This window comes from Eupeodes corollae, chromosome 1 (genome assembly GCF_945859685.1).
Source record: "Eupeodes corollae chromosome 1, idEupCoro1.1, whole genome shotgun sequence".
Lineage (NCBI taxonomy): Eukaryota > Metazoa > Arthropoda > Insecta > Diptera > Syrphidae > Eupeodes > Eupeodes corollae.
Genome location: NC_079147.1, coordinates 126,976,622 through 126,999,937, shown reverse-complemented (window position 1 = coordinate 126,999,937; position 23,316 = coordinate 126,976,622). Strand labels below are relative to the sequence as shown.

Here is a 23,316-nt window from a genome sequence, read left to right as displayed (position 1 = left end):
GATCAGTGCGTACCGTGGACTTTGTGCCATAAAGATAGGGTCTGAAGTATTTAACAGCCCAGACTATTGCAAGAAGTTCTTTTTCTATTAACGAATAGTTAATCTCATGTTCATTAAGTGTACGACTTGCATAACAAATAGGGTGTGAGTCTTGAGTTAAGACAGCCCCTAAAGCATATTTTGACGCATCTGTCGTGAGTATGAATTTTTTGTCGAAGTTAGGATATTTAAGTATTGGTTCTGAGGTTATCAATGTTTTCAATTCTTCAAAGCTGTCGATATATTCAGGGTTTTTAATGTCGATTTTTACATCCTTTTTTAAAAATGCTGTCATAGGTTTGGCGACTTTGGAATAATCTTTAACCTTCCGGTAGTAGCCAGTAATTCCTAAGAATGCTTTTATTTGTTTAGCCGTTCTTGGGAGTTTGTATTCTTTAATTGCTGAGATTTTGTTGGGGTTTGGTCTAATCCCTTCTGTAGAGACTATATGTCCCAGAAACTCAGTCTCATGTTTCATGAATTCACTCTTATCCAACTGAATTTCAAGATTTGCGGTTTTTAATGTTTGAAAAATTTTTGTGAGTGAGTCAATATGCTCTTGTAAGCTGGTTGAAAAAACAAGTATATCGTCGAGATATACAAGACATATTTTATTTATGTATTCCGCAAGGATGGAATTCATAAGTCGTTGGAAGGTAGCCGGAGTGTTTTTCAGGCCAAATGGCATACGCACAAATTCGTAGTGGCCATTGTCTGTAGAAAACGCTGTCTTCCGAATATCTTCCTCGGCTATCTCGATTTGGTGGACCTTGGCCAAATCGAGAGTGGTAAAGTATTGTGCCTTACCTAATTTATAAAAAATGTCCTCAATATTAGGAATAGGGAATTTGTCGTTGATTGAGACATCGTTTAGTTTGCGATAATCTACGACAAGCCTCCATTTTTGTTTCCCTGAAGCATCCATTTTTTTGGGACGACCCAAATTGGAGCTGAATAGGGAGATTTGCTAGGGCGGATAATTCCTTGTTCTAGCATTTCATTAACCTGTCTGTGCACCTCTTGCTTATGCTCTTTTGGGTACCTATAATTCTTGACATAAATAGGTATGTCGTTAGTGGTTTTTATCTCATGCTTAATCGCATGGGTAAACGAAAGATCGCTACCTTCTTGATAAAAAATATTTGAATATTTTGATATAAGCTTTTTAATTTCAGCTTTTTCTTCATCGTTGAGATGATTGATCCGTATTTGTTCCATCACTGGGTCCTTACTCGTCTCAGTGTGGTAAACAGATAAAGTTGGGATGTTTTCTTCATATGAACTAGCTATTTCATCTAGTTCATTGAAGAAAATTGTGATTTGGAAGTTATTAGTAATCAGAAGCTTCTTTTTATAATTTTTTTTCAGCTTCTAGTGGTAAAAGAATATTATTACCAATTAATCCGTTATGAAATTTGTATTCTAAAAATTGCGCTGTTTTGTTAAGTTCGAATTCTACAAACAGGGGAATTCTTACTTTTTTGTTTATTAATATGGTTGTGCTAGTCGTTGTAACCTTAATAGGTTTGTCGAGTGGCACTTGCCATTTCGGGTGGCAGACACCGGGGTTTAAAATGCTGGTGTATCTATTAATATTCTTAGCTTATATTTGTTATTTTTTGTTTGGCAAATTATATAGGGAAGTCTGCTAGGCTTTTCTTGGGAAAATCCTGAGCTTGTATGTTGTTTATTTGCCTTTGGTAAGAGGCAGAGAATGTATCCATGGGTTCTGCGTTCCTATTCGAATAATTATTCCTAGAGGACATTCTGGTTTGATCAGAATTGTTATTGTTGGAATATCTGTTACTATAGTTATTATTGTTAGTATTATTATTGCTGTTATTTGATGTGTTTTTGGTTTGTCCTGAAGTAGTGTAGTTTCTGTATTGTCCAGACCTATTATTATTGTCAGAGGGGTTATAGTTATTGTGAATATTGTTGTTATAGGTATGTCTTTGATAATAATTATCATTTCTAACAAAATTGTTCAGGGATTTCAGATTTCCTTGATCCTGACCAATAAATTTGTTTATTATGTTCCTAATTTCGTTTAATTCAAGTTTTTCCGAAAGGGCGTAAGCTAATGCCCCTGAAACCATTTCTTTAATTTTCATTGCTAAAACACATAAAAGGCTGTTTGTTATATTTCTACTGTTGTCGCTGAAGGCGGCATATTCTGTTATATCTTCTACAATAGTCTTTATCTTATTATCTAATTCACGTATAGACCTTACCCTTAATAGTCCTATTTGTCTGGTGATGGTTAAATCATCTTTTGCCGGTCGAAAGTGTTTCCTCAGTTTGTCTATGCATTCGGTCCAGGTTGATGGTACGTCGGTCAGAAGGTAATTTTTTGCTGTTCCGGCGATTTTAGTATTAAAGATGACTTCGTAAAGTTGTTGTTGCTCTTTTGCGCGTGTATAGCTTTCAAATATTTTGTTTACTGATGCTGAGAATGATACTAGAGTTCCTGGTTTTCCTTCGTAGGGTGTAAGGTATTTTATTTCTTTTTCAATTTTCGCTCTGATGGTGACTGGTTGATTGCTGGTCACCAATAATTGTGTGAGCATTGTCACCAGAGATGGCAGAAATGCGATTTTTTGTGATTTACTACATTTGCTACGTCTGCTACATAAATGAGGTAGTTAATGTAATTAAATGTAGTTAACGTAGTTAAATGTAGCAGACGTAGCTTTAGACGTCAACCACCAAATTGACAAATTGCATCTAAAAGATAACTGTGTAAGTGTGAAAAACTTACTCTCGTTTAATTTGCTTTTTTCTTTCATAAAACTTCGAATTACTGGATTTAGTTCATTTACGCAAGATATTTGGTTCTTATGTATAGTTCAGTGTTTTTCACTCATTAGTCGTTACTTATTCACTCGTTTTTTTAAATTCTTTTTGAAATTTAACGTTTTTTGTGAAGGTAGCACACGTAACACATGTAGGGTAGTTAATGAAACAAATCAAACGCGTAGTTTATCTAATTAACTACACTTAGTTTACCGAGTAGATTACCTGACGTAATCTACTCTGCCATCTCTAATTGTCACGCATTGTTCAAGAGTATTTTGCGCCATTCTGTCTCTTCTTTGAAGATCAAATTGGGTATTTCTTTTTTTATTTATTTTGGAGTAGTGTATTTATAGCCAATTTCACTTGATTTTTATTGAGGTTCTTTTATTAAAGTACACTTTTTCTTTTTTTTCTTTTTTTTTTATTTTACTTTTCCTTGTTCGGAATTAGGTTATTTTTGTTCACTTTTTTCTTTATTCGGAAGGTGGGTTGTTTTTTTCGGACTGTAGGTTACTTTTTCACTTTTTTTCACTTTTTTCCCTTTTCCTTATTCGGAAGGTGGGTTATTTTTCCTTTTTCGGACGGTAGGTTACTTTTTCACTTTTTTCCCTTTTCCTTATTCGGAAGGTGGGTTATTTTTCCTTTTTCGGACGGTAGGTTACTTTTTCCTTATTATAGTTTTGGGTTTGAAATTGAGTTAAAAAAAAACATAATTGTTTTTTTCTTTTTTTTTAATTATTTTATTTTATTAATATTTTATAAAAGAATTTACAACTTATTTTATGTTCTAAAAAAGAGGCCGCTGTCTTCAGCTAGGCTGCACCTCACAGTTAGATTGTCGAATTAGAACTTACATACAAATAATTTTGAACATCATTATATTCTTATTGTCTATGTTGCAAAAATGTGTAGGTAAACTGAACTTTCCCACGATTAAAGGTAACGGGATGCGCTTGTGGTATGTGTAGGGGAAGGGGGTGTATCCATTTCGGACACGTTTAGCAATGTATGCAAAAATGGCGTGGGAGCCCGTTATGAATGTGCCGTTAGGCAAAAGGGGAGTGACTGGGGTAACGGAATTCGGGTTGCAGGTGGAGGCTCAGACGTAACACCCGTATGCCTGTATTTTTGTAAAGTTTTGTCTTTTTTAATTTAGTGTTTATAAAAATTAGAATGAGAAAAAAATCCTAGAATACATAATGTATGTATCTACGTATAATATAATCTAAATAAATTATTATAATTCCAGAATTAAATGGGATTTTCTTGATTGATTGATTTTATTCGACCCAAAACGATTAAGTTTTCAGATTGATTTTTCTTTGCTATTGTTTTTGTTTAGGTAGTATATTTCTCTGTAAATCGTCTGGCGGTACCATAGTCAAATATCTTCTTACTCGAACATTGTTTATAATGTCAAGTTTGTAAATTTATAATGAGATTTATTTTTATATAAAATTAATGAAGTATGTGTCTTATTCAAAAACTTTTCAAGCTGTTGATCACTTGCAAGTGTAAGTAAAAAGAGGGGTGACAGTCTTACTGAATGTGAACGAAAAATATTTTTTTTTAAATAGGCCCCTTTCAACCTGAAAGACCATTTCCAAGGAATTCGGAAGCAACTCGATGTTTTTCAAAATTTCAGTACTCATATTCAAATAAGGCTAGTATTCGAATTGTTAGACCATGGTTATGTTAATCTAATACTTTAAACAAACCTTACTGTCACTTCTGTTGGTTGTTAGCAGATCGGCAAAGCAAATCGTAATCGTAGAACCAATTTAACTAAAATTATATCTGATCATGAAAACTCTCAGCAACACATAGACTCTGCTTTAAATTATTTAAATTGGTTACAAGAAGGTAATATAGTCACCCATTTAGAAAGTGAACTCAACAAATAAGAAATAAAATAACTTTTTGGTGAAATGTTTTGCACGGTTTTATAAATGTCATAATTACTTTGGCTTTGTGCAATTTAATTTCAAGAGCACATGATTCAGATTGTGGAAGCCTTATATATCAATTTGACCTCAACAAAAAAAAACGAACGAGGCGAATGTTAAAATGTTATAAGCATTTAGAGAACTAGGACTTTATTGCGTTGATGTCATTTTTTTCATCGCTAATTGATATTATAAGTCCAGTTTACAAGGCCCTTCAAGATGAGGAAAATGACTTACAAAAAGCAAGGATTTTGCTTCAAAATCTTTAACACAGTCTAGAAAAAGAAAGAAATCAAAAGAAATTCAGTGATTGTTTCTTGTGATAATTTTCACAAGCGAAATTAAAATTAAATTAAAGAGACAAGTCCAACTTTATAGGATATTTGATATATATTTAAAGTACTTGCTGCTAATAAAAATACACGTCTGTCTTGTCGTGGCTAGTTCAACGATATCATTTCTTTTTATTTTATTCGACAATCCTTATGTTCAATTTTCGTTAAAATATAAGAGAGACATTCAGCAAAGTTTTAGTGTTGACTATTTAGTTCAATTTAGTATTAATTAAGATTAATTATTTTTTTGATTCATTTTCATTACTTATAGTCTAATACAAATGCATACAATACTTCAAAGATATAAAATTGTGTATAGTAAAATAAATTATAATATAAACATATTATTCGGAGTTCGCAGCTTAAACATCCTGCCCGCCTTGAAGTATCCAAAGGGTATCTTCAATCATCTAGTGGAAGCGGTGCTATCCGATGAATTGACCTTCGAATCACGCCCTTTTTGGTATTGATATCAACAACACGAACCTTCCCATCTGAAGATTGAATCAAATTTGTTATTCGTCCCATTAGCCAGTTTTGTGGAGGTGCATTGTCATCCCCAACGAGAACTAGGCTATTAATTTTGGCATTTTGAGATGAAACAGACCATTTTACTCGTCTTTGTAAGTCTACCAGATATTCCTTCGACCATCGATTCCAAAAATGCTGCTTTATCAACGTCAGCTGTCGCCATCTCTTCAACGCAGACATCTTGTAGTCAGTGACCACTGGTTCGACTATTGCATTTAATGGACCACCAATTAAAAAATGACCAGGAGTAAGGACTTCTTCATCACTCGGGTCATTGGACATCGCATACATTGGACGGGAATTCAATATAGCTTCTATATCAGCCACAACAGTTGACAGTTCTTCAAAGGTAAGGGAAGTTTCCCCGACGGTGCGAACGAGATGTTTTTTGGCTGACTTTACGGCGGCCTCCCATAGCCCACCAAAATGTGGAGTCTTTGGAGGTATATGATGGAACTGAATTCGCTCTGCGGCACACCATTGACTTATTCTTTGTTCCGTTTTCTGGTCAAGAAAACTTCGCCTGAACTCTTCTAACTGGTTACGGGCCCCAACAAAATTCGTTCCATTATCGCAATACAGATCCTTGCATAAACCTCGCCTTGCTACAAATCGTTTAAGTGCTGCAATAAACCCTTCAGTAGTTAAATCTGAGACAACCTCCAGATGGACCGCCTTCACAACGAAACAGACGAAGACGGCTACATAAGATTTTGAAGTTCTTTGCCCTCGCAGCTTGTAAGTCGTTTGGAACGGACCGCAAAAGTCTACACCACTCTTTAAAAATGCTCTTGCAGGCTGCACTCTGTCGGTAGGCAGATTGCCCATAATTTGACCCAACATCTTTGGTCTATATTTGAAACAAGTCCAACAGCTACTAACGACTTTCTTTGCAAGTGTGCGTACATCTAGCACCCAGAACCTCTGCCGCACTATTCCAACTAGAGCTTGGGGACCTGCATGGTAATTTTTATTATGTAAAAAAGTTAAAAGGTTTTTGACAAAAGGATTAGATTTAGGAAGAAGGATGGGATATTTTACAGAATAAGGTATGTCCGCATTCTGCAGACGCCCACCCACTCTAAGGAGTTTAAATGAGTCACCGTCGAGGAAAGGATTGAGATTTTTGACGGGACTCGTAGGGCTAATTATGTCTTCTTTTTTTAATTTATAAATTTCCTCATGGAAGTTCTTTTGTTGAATATTCCAAAGAATTCTGAGCAACGCATTGTCAATCTCATCAGCTCTGATAGGTGAATTATAACGAAGTTCATATTCTTCAAAAACTGTTTTTTCTTCTTTTTGTTCTTTCTCTTCTTTCTTAATTATCATCTTTTTGCGAACTACGATGATCCAGCGAAGTATAAGCGCAAATATTTGACATGTTTTGTCAATGCTTTTAAAACGCAAGTACATATTCTCAAAGTGATCATCTATAATTTTCGCCAAAAGAACTACATTACATTTTCGCATTCCAGGAGTATCTTTTCTTATCATTGACAAATCTTTTTGTTTAGGCCACATATCTTGTGACAATTTAAGGAATTTTGGACCCGAAAACCACATGCTGTCCCTCAACTCACTTGCATAGGCACCCCGAGATACAATGTCTGCAGGATTTTGTTTTGTGTTTACATGCTTCCAAGTAGCTTGGGGCAAATTTGTTTGTATTTTTGATACTCTATTCGCAATAAATACTTCCCAACTCGAAGGATGTGCTGACAACCAACAAAGCACTATTTCGGAATCGGTCCATAAGTAAATATCGTCAACTATATGCGAGAAATTTGGAAGAATCTTTAAAATAATAGAAGCAAGCAATTCCGCTGCACATAATTCTAATCTTGGCAAACTTTGAGTTTTTATAGGCGCTACTCTGGATTTTGCCGTTATCAAGTTGCAAGAAACTACCCCATTTTCGTCAACAGACCTTAAATAAACACAACAGCCATATGCACGTAAAGATGCATCCGAGAATCCATGAATTTGTGTGTTTCTTGACCTCAAGCTTAACACATATCTCGGAACTTTGACCAATTCCAACTCTTTCAAGTGATTTCGAAAAGCTTCCCATTCAGTAAAAATTCGTGCTTGAACTGATTCATCCCAATCAGTCTTTTTTACCCACAAGCTTTGCAACAGAATTTTACCTTTCACAACAACTGGGTTAACTAACCCCAATGGGTCAAATAGAGTAGACAATTCAGATAGAATAATGCGCTTTGTTATTTTCTGGTTTAACTTAATTTCTGGAATCACATACTGGAGCTCGTCTGAAGATGGATTCCATTTGATTCCTAAAGTTTTAATAATGTCTGCATCATTTATTCTAAGTGGTTTCTCTCGTTCTACTTCTGGTACGACATCCAACAAAGTTTTTTCATTCGACCACCACTTACGAAGCTCAAAGCCTGCACTAAGTAAAAGGGTTCTAACTTCTTCATATATACCAAAAATTTCTTCTGGCGAATCTCCCCCACTGATTAGGTCGTCCATATAAAAATCCTCATTCAGAACTTTTGAACCTAATGGAAACATACTTGCACCTTCTTCTGACAATGTCTTTAAACAGCGGATAGCTAAATAAGGCGCCGAAGTTGTTCCATAGGTCACTGTATTTAACTGGTACACCTTTAACGGATCCGTTTGATTAGATCTCCAAAGAATACATTGGTATTTACGATCATTTGGATTCACTACTATTTGGCGGTACATTTTGGAGATGTCAGCTGTAAGTGCGTATTTGTAACAGCGAAAACGTAATATAATTGAGTAAAGATCATCTTGCATTATCGGACCTTTCATTAAAATATCGTTTAAGGATTTACCGGATGAAGTTTTAGCACTACAATCAAAAACTACTCTAAGTTTTGTAGTTGTTGATTCCGGTCTGAGCACGTACTGATGGGGGCAAAAGTACTTCATATTTTTAGTCTCAGCATCACTAACTTCCGACATATGTCCTAGATCCTCATACTCTTTCAAAAAATCTACGTATTGTTCTTTTACAACGATATTCTTCATAAGCCTCCTTTCCAACGACATAAATCTCTTTTTTGCTATTTCAAAGGATTCTCCTAATGCCGATGGATCTTCTTTAAACGGAAAACTCACAACATATCTGCCTTCCCCATTTTTCTCTACTGTATTTTTGAAATGTTCTTCACATTTTTCTTCTTCAGGGTTAAGCAGTTTAGAAGTTATGGGATAGTTTTCTATTTCAAACAACTTTTCAACACGTTCGTGGAGATATTCGTCTTTCGACAACTGCTCCCCTCCTACAAGGCAAACTGTCCTGGCTGATGCATCTGATGAATCATATGATCCCGAAACGACCCATCCAAAAAGGGTCTTTTGAAGAGTAAGCTTCTCTTCCAATTTGATCTGACCAATCGATAAAAGGTCAAAGAAATGGTCTGCGCCTATCAGCATATCAACTTTAGCAGTTTCGTTGAAGTTTGGATCTGCTAGTACAATATTTTTTGGTATTTTCCAACTTTCTACCTCAAATGATTTGCTAGGCTGATGATTAGTAATGTTTTTGATTACAAGAAGCTCTAATTCAGTCTCAAACTCAGAAATCCTGGATCTACAAACCGATTTTGTGGTGTATCGGACATTTGTGACCCCGTTCCCTATTCCACTTATTTGTATATCTGCCTTGGATTTTGATAGTCTAAGTCTTTGCACCATACTTTCAGTTATGAAATTTAATTGCGAGGCCGAGTCTAACAAAACACGCGCAGGTTGAAAATTACCATAACTATCTTTAATTAAGACAACAGCTGTGGCTAGAATAGTTTGATTAGATGACCTGCCAACTAATGAAGCCGAGCTAGACTGGCCCTGGCCTGAGCTATCGTTCGCATTATTGACCGAAAATCTGTGGAGTAGCTTATTATGAGGTAACGAGCAAATGCTGCACTTTGGCTTAGTACAATGTCGCACAGAATGATCCTTTCCCAGACAATTTATACAAAGGATACGCTTTTTAACTTCCAGGAACCTCCTTCCTACTGGCAAGCTATCAAATTCTGGACAAGAATCAATAAAGTGTTGCAAGGACTTACAATATTCACATTGTATGCGCTCCGCGGCTAACGTTGTAGCTTTAAATTTCCTAAACTGCTTTTTTCCACTATTTTGCGAACTTGAATGATCGAATTTCGCCTGACTCTTAGCAGAAGTGCTTGGCTTTGGAATCCTAGCTTCTTTTGCTTCTAAGCTTTTACAACGACGATCTAAAACTTTATTAAATTCATCCCACGTTGGGAGCTTATTATAGTCCATTTCATCCTGCCATTTCGATTGAGTTTCTTCATCCACTCTATCCATAGCTAACGAGATCAAAATCGAGGAAGCTATGTCTTTGTAATTTCCTATTGCAAGCATTGCAGTGAAATGTGTATTAAAACTATCCTCCAAATGACGTAAAGATGAAGCAGATATTTTAGAAAGTTTTGGAAATTCTAACAAACTATTTATGTGCTCTTGAAATAAAAGAGTCTTATTATCAAAGCGGGCCTTTAATCTATCTAGTGCTTTCTGATAATTTGAGCTAACGACATTAAAGTCTCTTACAGCATCCAATGCTGAACCAGAAAGATATCTGAGCAAGTAATTAAACTTTTGCAAAGTGTCAAGGCTTTCGTCTTTGTGAACTAAATTCGTAAATAATCCCATAAAATTAGGATATTCTGAGAATTTACCGGAAAACGTAGGTAGTTTTATTGGTTCTAACTTTGAGCGAGGGCGGGGGTGCTCTGGAAAATATGTTGCATTTAAATGCTCAGCAGCAGTTGTGTTGCCCCTCATGTCCGATAACAATGTCATTATTTTTGTTTTCGCGCAAACATAAATTTCTTCTACCTCTTCACGAAAAGCCTCATTAGTCTTTTCTTCATCAGGGTTATTAAATCTTTCAATGGACGATTGAACATTCAATATCTGTTTAAAATATGACTCAAGAATCCCTAAACGACATTCTAGTTCGGGTTCTGAAAGCGTACTTCCCTTCTGTATTATAAGGTTCTTCGTTCGACTCAGATTTCCCTTTGATGACGCACGTAATCCTTTCAAGTCAGCCAAAGTCTTCCCTACGCTCTGTTCACTTTGTGATGCCTCATCTTTACTTTGCTTATCGTCAGGCATCGTAGCTATCTAATGCCAACAATTTTCGTTAAATCGAGGATAATCTTTAGCAACAACAAATCTGCACACAACAATTTCCAAATTCGCCAGCAGCAACAACAGCAACTCCAACCGAAGACTTCATAAAAGACCCAACACCACAATAAACTATCTATTAGCAATGGATAATTGCACCAGCAGCAGCAACTCCGACAGTAAGTCCAACAGTAGATTCAAAAAAAACCCAAATGCAAGAAATAAGCTATGCAAAATAAATTAGCCTCTCTGAAGATGAAATCAATTTTCTTATCAACGACAACTTATTGTATCCAATTAAGCCTATGCCAAGTTTACTTTTTAAGGAAAATATTCGGTAAATAACTAGCAACAACTATACTTCTAGTTTGTTTACGTTTCCTATCAACATAATTGATAAATGTTGACTTATTAACTCTTCTAGCAACAATGTTTAAATGATTTTTAATTCACCACACTAGATCTTCTAGCAGCAAGTATTTACAAATTTGTTTACCAACAATTTACTTCGCAACAAATTTCTATCAGTAACAACTTTGTATCAGCAACAACGAATAAGTTTCTCAACAAGTTTAATAAGAAATCATATATATAGAATCAAGCTTACTTGTGGTTTCAATCAACTCAATGTTTCAAACGATCCTCGATACAATCCACACTGCAACACCGGGTTAGAGTTCTTTCAGCGTTTGAGTGACGATTTCACACTGCAGACTTGATCAAAGCTATAATCTAATTGCCTGGTTTGATGAAATGTTGGATAACTTTTCTAGGTATGAGTGATAGCTTTTTCTCCATGCGGTTGCAACCTTGCTAAATTTGTATGTCACTGCTCCAAGAAAACGATGACCAAAAAGCTTGATGTACATACATATAGATCGGTGACTCAGAGACTTATATTTCTTCTTCTTTATTCGAATTTATGTACTGCAAATATGAGTAAAGAAATTAAGAACTTTTAGAGTTTACCACGATCGTTTTCCTTCCAACTTTTGTAGGGCAAATTCTGATTAATTGCCAGAATCCACTTATTGCAATTTTTAAACTTTAATTTTATAAATTTACAATAAAATTTAGATTGATTTATATTGGAAATACTATATATTCCCGGGTTTCGGCACCAATGTTTCTTGTGATAATTTTCACAAGCGAAATTAAAATTAAATTAAAGAGACAAGTCCAACTTTATAGGATATTTGATATATATTTAAAGTACTTGCTGCTAATAAAAATACACGTCTGTCTTGTCGTGGCTAGTTCAACGATATCATTTCTTTTTATTTTATTCGACAATCCTTATGTTCAATTTTCGTTAAAATATAAGAGAGACATTCAGCAAAGTTTTAGTGTTGACTATTTAGTTCAATTTAGTATTAATTAAGATTAATTATTTTTTTGATTCATTTTCATTACTTATAGTCTAATACAAATGCATACAATACTTCAAAGATATAAAATTGTGTATAGTAAAATAAATTATAATATAAACATATTATTCGGAGTTCGCAGCTTAAACAGTGATATACTTCAAAAGTCCAAGGTTTTAGTCAACGAGAGTGACGCCTGTCTTCAAAAATAAAAGGAGCAAAATAACGAAGAGCTTTTTTAATGAGCTGGCAGAAGATAGCAGAATTTCTGATCTGGAAACTTACTTTAAAGTCAATATTTACTATTCCTGCTTGCATATTTTGATTGGACAAACTTAGCAAAGATTTCAAAGCCTTCATAGTCTTAGTAGTATGTTTTAAGTGTTGGAACCGTATAAGCATTTATCGTTCTTAAATAATGAGATAAATCAAGGATCAAAAAATCTAGCTAACAAAAAAATGGATACAGGGCCCCCAAAGATCTAGCTAGGCCACTGCCATAAAGCCAAGTTTCTGTGAATAAGATGGCGTAATATTCAGGCAATGATGCAACTATAAACACATCAAAAGAAAAATTTATTGAATCTAATGCAGAATATAGGGATAATAGATTAGGAGGACTGAAAATGTGTTGTACTCTGTGATATTGTTTCTCATATAATTTCTGTAGGTAACAAACTAAAACTGATGTAATGCTAATAAGAATTCGATAGAAAAACATAAAATCAATAACTGAAACAAATGGGTCACTAAATAATCATGTTTTTAGGTTGTTTCAAAATACATAAATAATTAAATTATTTTAACGAGCTTTCTTATTATTTATAAATTGTTTGAATTTATATGTTAAAAGAGGACTGAATATTGGTAAACTTTTTCGGACACAGTTATAGCTACCATACGTTTTCAATAAAAAACATTTTTAGTGTAAAATAAATTTATGAGTAAACATTTTTCTGAAAAAAAATGTTTGTTGGGACTAAGAAATTAAACAAACATTTGTTATCCAAAATTTACAAAGTTTAACATTTAGTATCATATCTATTAAATTCTATAGTTTTTACTCAATAACAACTAGCTTTAACCCTTACATTTTTGATTGTTTTTTTTTGAACTGAAGAACATTGAGCTTTGATTTAAAACAAAATTTACATTTTCAATGATTTTTTTTCTATTTTCTTTTTTTTTTAACAAAGTAATTTTAAATAAATTAGGGATTCAAAATAAATAATAGAAAAGCAAACTAGACCTGAAATTATTCCGATTCAGAGTCGACATTGTCTTCGCTCTTTTGAACAGCTTTCCATACTCCTTCTACTTTTTTTAAATGAATTATGTTTCTTCTATATTTTTGTCCAATTTTATCATTTCTCACGATTGTGTCCCCATCTTTAAAACTTTCAACAGTATGAGGTGTTGGATCAAAATTTGTGCTCAGTTTATTTTGTTTATCCATTACTTTTATGTAGACTTTATCGCCTTGTAATATAGTATACTTTCAGTAGCCCTTCTTTTTTTATTGGCGTATTCCTTTCCTTTCTCTTTTTGTTCTTTGTCCCTATCTCTAGTTTCTGAATCTTCAACTTGATAGCCTATAGCTTCTAGAGAAGGAATTTTGTCTCTATTTAGTCTGTTGAAGAAGAGCTCTGATGGTGTCTTACCAGTCGAGGAATTGGGCGTACTATTAAACATCATGAGATATTCCCATAAGCTTTCTTTCACGTCTTTTTTTTCAAGTTTGCAGATTCTTAACCGTTTTAGAATATCCCGATTCTGTCTTTCGACCTCTCCATTCTGTTGGGGCTAGTATGGAATTGTGCTAAAAAGTTTGATGTTGCATTCCTTGCAAAAGGATTTAAATTCCTCGCTGACAAACTGCTTGCCATCAGCCATGATGGATACGGGGAAGCCTAATCTACTAAACATTTCCTTAAGCATCGTCATTATTTGGGAACTGGTTATTATTTTTGTAATTTTGATCTCTTTGTACCGGCTTTAGTAATCTATTACCACAAATAATTATTCACCAGTGGGAAGGGGGCCTTAAAGGTCCATCGCGATGTCCACCCAAGGAGCCGTAGGTAAATCTCGTCTTTTTGTTTTTACGGGAAACGGGGGGCTTGGCATACTCACCAAGGTGCAACCCTTACACGATTTCACTAAGCTTTCGACATCCTTATCTATGCGAGGCTACCAGACTTTCGCTCTCAACCTCCCTTTCATCGCAACCATACCCGGGTGACCTTCATGGGCTGCTTTTAACACTTCATTTCTTAGTTTTCTTGGAATAACTATTTTATTTCCTCTCAACAATATGTTTTCGTAAAAACATAAATCGTTTTCGAAAATTTTGTATCCATGTACAGATTGATCCCATTCCTTATCATAAATGCCCTTTTGAACGGCTTTCGTATCGGGATCATTTTCGGAGCACATCTTGAATGCTCGACTATTTGGTAAACATGTGTTTCTACTCCAATTGGTGTTGAATCAGGATAAACGCATAAGCGCGACAACGGATCAGCAATATTCATCTTTCTGGGCTTATAGATAGGTTTGAATTTGTACGCTTGGAGTCTTAATACTCATCTTTCGATGCGAGCGCAAGGTTTTGATTTGGGACTGAAAATGATTTCTAGGGGTTTATGGTCAAGGATAAGGTCAAACTCTTTTTCAAAAAGGTAGATGTCGAAATGTTCTATTGCCCACACAAAGGCAAGCGCTTCCTTTTCAGTTTGACTGTACCGTCGTTCAAAATCTGTCAATGTTTTTTTTCCGTATGCTATGATTTTGGGACGTTTGGAATTTATTTGCGTTAGCACAGCTCCCAATTCAACCGGGCTAGCATCAGGAACTACCTGCGTTTTATCGTTAACGTCATAGTATCCCAATGACTGGATCGTCGATAAAGTGGTTTTTAATTTCGAAAAGGCCAAATTTTGTTCCTTCAACCAAAACCTATCTTAGTTAGCATTTTTTCCTAATTTCTTTTTTTTTTAAAGTTGTTTGAGAGGTTTAGTTGCAGTGGCAAGATCCATTTGAAAATAAAGTTTACCAATCCTAAAAAGCTTTGTAGCTCTTCAAGTGTTTTCGGAGCTCTAATTTTTGTAATGCTTTCAACATATTTTTCTAAAGGCTTGATACCTTCCGGTGTAAGTTCGTGGCCCAGAAATTGAATACGTTTTACCTTATAGATGCATTTGTTTTCGTTTAAGAGAACGTTGTTTTGATTTAAGACCCTCCACACGTTTTTTAGTCTTATATTGTGTTCACTGTCATTTTTTGCGAAAACTAAAATATCATCTATAAAAATAATGACGCCCTCACACCCTGTCAATAGTTTCTCAAGTATTTTTTGGAAAATTTCTAGAGCGCAATTAATACCAAACATTAATCTTTTGTAACGAAAAAGGCCTTTCATTGTTATGAAAGTCGTTATATATCTCGCGTGGGGATGAAGTTCAATTTGGTGAATGTAATTAGTAGCAAAAAACGACTTATTATAAAAATTAAGTTTATTACATAACAAGAATTAAATGATAATATTAACGATGCTAGAGAACAATATAGAATGAATTGACAAACTAATTATTTTACAAACATTAAATATAATGATTTCTTAGATTTAAAATATAAATATATAGCTGAGTGATGTGCAACAAGTAGATATTGAAACATTTTTATTCATATTATTACATGCTTTCTTTTTTTTTTAATCTAACTCTTAGCCTTAGTCTTAGAATACTTAATAATCTATTCCAAGCTTCTGTGGTCTTCTAACAACTCGACCACTTCGAGTTACTATTCGTTCCTTAGATGTAATAACTGGTGCATTATGATTAATTGCTTCTGAACCAGATATCTCTGAAATTGGTTGGTTGATAGGTTGTGAACTTAAGACATTATCAGTAACATCCGGAGAAACTGGTTCGTCCACATTACAATTATTAATATCATTGTTTACATTTGAACTATTTTTGATTTTATCTTCTTGAGTTGGATTAATTGTTTGAATTTCATTTGTACAATCAAATTTTTTATAGGGTTCTACATTTTGTTCATAAAGTAAATCACTAGAACAAAAATCTTCATTGGAAATCTTAGCAATAAATCGCCTATTGCGCCTAAAATGATTATTAAAATTATCTTTTATTAAATATGAGCCTTTGTTAACAATACCAATTATTTTTCCATAGTGCCATTCTTTTCCAGTTTTTTTTAAATATAACTAGATCACCAATATTTAATAAAGAAAGTAATTTTGAGTTCCGATCATAATAACATTTTTGCATTCTTTAATCTGTTTTGAATTTCCGATTCATTTAGGTTGTTTCTAACAAGAACTGGGTCTGAAACAGGTAGCCTTATTTTAACAAGTCGACCGAAGAATAATTCCGATGGCGTAAGATGCATACTTGCTATTGAAGTGTTGTATTTTAATATTCGATATTGAAAATTGCTCACGTCATTAACTTCAAAACACCTTTTAAGAATATTCTTTGCAATGGCCACACCTTTCTCTGCTAACCCATTACTTTGTGGATATCTAGGGCTTGAAAATCTTAGTTGAATATTGCATGCAATTGAAAAACGTTCAAATTCAGCCGAACCGAAAGGACTATTATCGCATTTAAGAACTGCTGGGTATCCAATTTTGTCGAAGATATGAGAAATAACATCAATTACGTGTTTCAATGTTTTGTTTTCAATCTTTGCAGCAGCTAAGTAGTTTGAATAAGCATCAAATAAAGCAATGTAGTCTCTGCCTGCATATTTAAACAAGTCCACTGCAACTATTTGAAAAGGATATTTAGGAATTTCTTCTTGGACTAATGGCTCTTTTTGCATATTCCGTTTAAACTTTTCACAAATATTACAGGAAGAAACTAGTTCCTTTATTTGAGAATTCATTCCAGGCCAATAATACAACATTCTTGCACGGGAAAGAGTTTTTTCAATCCCTAGATGTGGTTGGTGTAGCCAAATAGATATTTTTCGTTGCAATTCTGATGGTACAACTTACTTACTTACTTAGTTCCGATTTAAGTTTAAAAAAATGCTGACTAAGATCATCTAACTAATGAAAACCTGGCCAACCATTTTCTACATAATTACAAATTCTAGCATATTTTTCATCCTCATTTAATATTTTCTGATACAAATTGTAGTTCTTTTCGGTGCAACAAACTGATTTTGTGATTGAATGAACTACTCCCGATAGCCCTTCAATTTCCGATATTTCACTTTGTTGTGCACGTAATAAGCAATCAGCTACTAGCAATTCCTTACCCGGTTTATAGATAATAGTCATTTGCGGATATTTTAATAGAAACATAAACATTCGCTGAAGACGGGTTGTAACATCGTCAATATCACGCTTAACCAATGTTTCAAGTGGCTTATGATCGCTTTCAACTGAAAACTCACGGCCATACAAAAATAAATGAAACTTTTGACATGCAAATACAATTGCCAATAGTTCCTTTTCGATTTGGGCCCACTTTTGTTCACTTTTACTGAGTGTTCGAGAAGCGAAAGCTACAGGATGTCCATTTTAAACTAAAACGCACCCCAACCCATCTTTCGATGCATCAGTTTGAATAACTACTGGCTGTTTTGGATCATAAATTGCTAGAACTGGTTCCGATGTTACTATTTTTAACAACCTGTTAAATTCGTTTTCGTGTTTTTCTGTCCAGTTAAAATCAACATCATTCCGTGTCAAATTTCTGAATTCTGCTGTTTCTTTCGATAAGTTAGGAATGAACCTTGCTAAATACTTGAGCAAACCCATAAATCTCAAAATATCTCCTTTGCTTCCTGGTTTTTTCATTTTCAAAATCGCATCCCTATATTTTAGATCCGCTTTGATTTTTCCTTCGAATAGTATATTACCCATAAATTTTACTTCCCGTTGACGATATTGAATCTTTTCCATAACTAAATTCAAAACTTAATCATGATTTTCTTCATTTTCTCCACACACAACTAGGTCATCAAAATAAACAACGACTCCAGGTATATCTCCAAAAATTTTAACCATCTTTCGCTGAAACATTTCCAGTGCACAGTTCAAACCAAACGGCACACGATTAAATCTGTACCTACCAAAAGGAGTCATAAATGTTGTTAATTCTGAGCTCGCCATATCTAATTCCATATGCCAAAAACCGCTTGTCAAGTCAATAACAGTAAAAATGTACTTGTTAGCCAGTTTAGACGTTAAGTAATCAATGGTTGGAATTAAAAAATGTTCTCGTCTAATGCACTCATTAAAAGGTTTCGGATCCAAGCAAATTCGAAGACGACCATTAGGCTTCTCAACTATTTGCAAGTTATTAACCCAGTCAGTTGGGTAGTCAACGGGTGAAATGATTCCATCTTTAACCATTGACGCAAGTTCTGACTTTAATTTATCAATGAGTGAAATTGGAATTCTTTTTTTATAATGAAGGACTGGTTTTGAATTTTCTTTAAGTTTTATTGAAAAAGTTCCTGGGAACTTACCAATTCCATGAAAAACATCGCGATATCTATCAATGAACAAATCTTTTAAGTCCTTGCTTACTAAATTACTCATATCCAAGCGTTTTACTAATCCGAAGCTTTCACAAGTATCTAATCCAAGAACAGGCTCACATTTGTCATCAACAACCAAAAACTTGTCACTTTTTTCAGTTTTATTACCTACATCTAAGCATTTAAGTTCGACTCCAAAAATAGGCACTTTGTTGTTATTATAATCGAAAACAGAAAAATCATTATGGTGACTGTGATATTTAATATTCAATTTTCTTATTAAATTGATTGGTATGCAATTAACATCAGCACCTGTATTTATTTTAAATTTAACAATCTTATTTCCAATACTATACTCCTTTGTCCAACGCATACGACTAGATCTTGAATCTAACCTACAAATTGTTTTGTTATTTGAAGAACTTAAACTATTTATCTCTTTACAAACATATTTAGATTTATTACCTTGCACATCACTCCAATTAATACTAGAAACGCTTTGCTTTCTGCTATCAACTTTTGTTTCATATGATGGTTTTCTTGATTTGCGGCACATCTTTTGAAAATGTCCTTTTGTTTGAGCACGAACGACAGATAACATCCTTCGCTTTGCATTGATTTATGTGTCCTAATGTCCATGGCATACCACAATTAAAGCAAGATAGATGAATTGAATTGATAGATTCATCTTCGACATCGTTTTTAATAGAATGAAGAACTACTCTTCCATCAAGAATACTTTTGTTGGTATTAGCTGCTTCATATGTCTTGCAGGTCTCAATAACGCGTTCCAGCTGTTCATCACGACCATCAAGCAACTTAAGTTGCAATTTTTTGTCGTAAACTCCAACAATTAGTCTGTCGCGAAGCAATCGATTTTCATAAGATGCGCCATATTCACACTTGTAATCACATAGACGAACCTGTGCACGCAGTTGAGTTTCGAATTCCATAAAAGACTGCCGTTCTTTTTGAGAAAGAATATTGAATTTGTAAGATTCCATGGCAATGTTACGTTGTGGGTTACAAAATTCATCAAATTTGTCTAAGACATCTTGTAACGAACGCTGAGTAAAAACATCACCACACTGCATAGTTCCAAGAAGGGAATTTTTGCCACTTGTTCCCATTAACCAAATAAATGTTGCAATTTTGGTTTGTTCTGGAGACTCTGATTTTCCATTTGCAATCAAATACACGGTAAAATTACGTTTGAAATTCGGCCAATCGTTTACTAGATTGCCACAATCCAATTCCGCTATAGCACGTTCGTTGTTCGCCATTTGGAACAATCTGCTAGTCCAAAATCCGATAAAACACTGATCCAATTAATTAATATTGATTTTCTAATTCAAACTTGTTGGTTCCTTTCGTTCTGACAACATGTAATAAGTAGCAAAAAACGACTTATTATAAAAATTAAGTTTATTACATAACAAGAATTAAATGATAATATTAACGATGCTAGAGAACAATATAGAATGAATTGACAAACTAATTATTTTACAAACATTAAATATAATGATTTCTTAGATTTAAAATATAAATTATATAGCTGAGCGATGTGCAACAAGTAGATATTGAAACATTCTTATTCATATTATTACAGTGAAACGCATTTTTGATGTCAAGCTTGCTAAACAAGCAATCTTCTCGGAATTTAGGCAGCATATGGGTCATTGTTGGTAAGGGATGATTTTCTCGCATAATGGCAGCATTTGCCCTCCTCATATCTACACAAAGACGCAGCTCACCGTTTTTTTTAAGTATTGGAACTATAGGAGATACCCACTTTGATGGCTCGTGTACTTCTTCGATGATATCGTAATCTAATAGCTCTTGTAATTTTTGTTCTACTAGCGTTTCTAAAGGAATTTGTATTCTCCTGCATGGCTGTGAAACAGAATTGACTGAATTATCAATGTGGATTGTAACTAACTCATTTTTAAACTTCGGGAAAGGATTTGTGTTACTCGTAATTTGATTTACTTTGATCCCTATTTTTAAGACTCCTAATGAAACTGCGGTAACCTTTCCTAGTAAGTCCTTTGTTCCACCCGTAATAACGTAAAATGTAGCTTGTTGTTCTTTACCATGGACTTTAATGTTGGCTTCAAATGATTCTTTAACGTCTAAGGGGGTGTGGCTACCATACGCAAGGAATACTTTTTTTGGATTTTTGACTTGGCTGTAAACGTGTATTTTTTAAACTTTAAGAAGTTCCCAGGTTTTGTCTGTCAACAAATTTAGCCTACATCCCGAATCAAGTAACATTTTCGTTTTTATGCCACCTACAAAACATTCAATAGAAGCATCATCGTTGATATGGAAAACGTAATCCACCTCAGTCTTCAACGTAGCTCATTTTATCCATTGTATCTCTCGTTCTTTTAAAACTAGGACCATCACCATGCCTCGTTTTTGCCCAACCTGAGATTTGCAATATTGGCGAAAATGCCAATGCGGCCACAGGCTTGACATTTCTTATCCCTAGCATGACATTTAGGATCTTGAGAAAAATGCCTCTTATTACCACACCTCCCACATGATTTTTCGTTATCTCTTTGGATTTTGTTTCCGGATTTTTCTCCTGCCTCGTGTCGTTTCTCTTATTTGTGATTACGTTAACCCCTTCTGATTTGATTTTGTTCCCATAACCTTCTAATTGGTGGCTTACAGCCTCCTGCGTTTTTGCTTCTATTAGAATTTCGTCTATCGTCATACTATCGCCAGTTGTCAATATTTTTTCCTGAGATCGTCCGAGGTACATTTTTCAGTGATTTGGTCGATTAACTTATCATCTAAATTTTGAAACCCACATTTGCTAGCCTGATCTCTCAATCGAAAGCAAGGATTTCTCAAACGTCTCCCCTTCCTCTTGCCTAAGAAGTCTAAAAACGTGCCTTTCATATACTTTGCTTTGGGGAAAAATATTCATCTAGCTTCTGTATAGCAACCGAAAATACATCATTTTCAGCGGTGCTCTCAATATTAGCACCTGGGAGATTGTAAAAAACCTCTTGCAGACCCAAACCACCAAAGTTTAAAAGAATTGCCCTTTTTTTTACAGAAGATTCAATTGTTGCCGCTTCCAAATAAATATCAAAAGCTCTCTTATATCTCTCCCATCTCAACCCAACTGATGTACTATCTCCATCCAAAGAAAAACCTTCCAATGTTGGCAAGGTGTTTGCCATTTCTATTATCAGTAGAGTAGTATGCTGTAAAAAAAATGATTTGTTTTCTTCTCAAATCCATCAAACATATTCTATAATTCTTCCTCTTTAGCTCATGCGGCATGCAAATTAGTAAACAAGCATTAATGATGATAAGTGGAATGTGAGCGCTTTACAGAGCTTAGGAATTTGCTCTTTTTATTATTTTTTTGGTCTTGTCATTTCACTCAAAGACTATTTTCATTTAAGTAAATGTACACATTTACCCAAATGTCGTGCCTATTTGAATTTCTATTTTATTTTTGTTTTTTACAATCTAATGTAGGTTCTGTAACCAAATTTTAATATCGTTATTTAAGGAAGCTAATGCATTCCAAATCCAAATATCGTGCATATTGCTATTCAATTTCTATTTTAATTTATTTATTCTTTTTACAATCTAATGTAGGTTTTGTAACCAAAATTCTTTATATTGTTAATAGCGGAAGCTAATACATTCCAAATAATATTCTCTTTACTTGCTTACTTTATTCATGTTCTTAATTTTGGTGGGTATTTAACTCGCGCTTTGCAATCAAATGCAGGAAATAAGCTCGTTCCATTCCTTCTTTTAGTAAGGTACTCTTACTCAATTTTCCAATTTAATGGAGGAAATTATCAAATCCCTTGTAGCTAAAATTTAATTTTTTTTATGTTTATTTTTAACTTAAGATTTTTTTTTTAAGTTCAAGAAAACTTTATAATTTTAACACAAATAAATAAAACTCACAAACATTTAAATTTTATAGACCATTCGCATGCACAAAACACAAACAAACAAACAACAAAAATAAATCAACCTGTCTAACAAGTTGAAACTTGCACAAATAAAATCAAACTAAGCACGCACAATTTTTTTTTCTCAAGATTTTATATTTAATATTTTAACAATCGTGAACACTTTCCAACTGGCTATTTACAGAGCTGAATGAAGACTAAAAAATATTTTTAGATGAACGAAGAATGCGTGTATATAGTATAATAATACATAATAAGAATATAGAATGTTGAAGTGTAGGTGGAGTGGTGCTAAACTTGTTTGCTCGCGTTCGATATAGTTCTGACAAAAAAGGAACTTTTTTCATCTAGGTTCTTGCCACCACCGAGGCTGCCGATTGCTAAAAGACACTGTGACGAACCTAAGAACTGGATTAGAATATTTATATATGATAGATTTGCGGAGATAGGCAACATAAGCTGTCTCTGTCTAAAGAGCCTTGCACCTGTTTCTTCAGGGGTTCGTAAAGCTGTGCGGTAACACAATCGGTTCACCTATCAGAAAGTGCCCTGGTGTTAGTGCTTGCACATCTGTGTAATCATCACTTAGTGGATAAATTGGACGGGAATCCAAAATCCCTTCATAAATATTTCATCGACTTCACCGCTGCCTCATATATGC

At 34.2% G+C, this 23,316-nt stretch overlaps 2 protein-coding genes across 2 annotated transcripts; both read right to left on the bottom strand.

Annotated features, from left to right (window-relative positions):
* Positions 1-1,670: 1,670 nt before the first annotated feature.
* On the bottom strand, positions 1,671-2,609 carry LOC129944430 (uncharacterized protein DDB_G0289917-like). The gene has a single exon (XM_056053860.1). The coding sequence runs from the start codon at positions 2,607-2,609 to the stop codon at positions 1,671-1,673; it is 939 nt and encodes a 312-aa protein (XP_055909835.1).
* A 2,912-nt stretch (positions 2,610-5,521) lies between these two features.
* On the bottom strand, positions 5,522-10,801 carry LOC129944422 (uncharacterized). Its single transcript, XM_056053849.1, has one exon. It carries the CDS (start codon positions 10,799-10,801, stop codon positions 5,522-5,524), a length of 5,280 nt encoding a protein of 1,759 aa, XP_055909824.1.
* Positions 10,802-23,316: the final 12,515 nt, after the last annotated feature.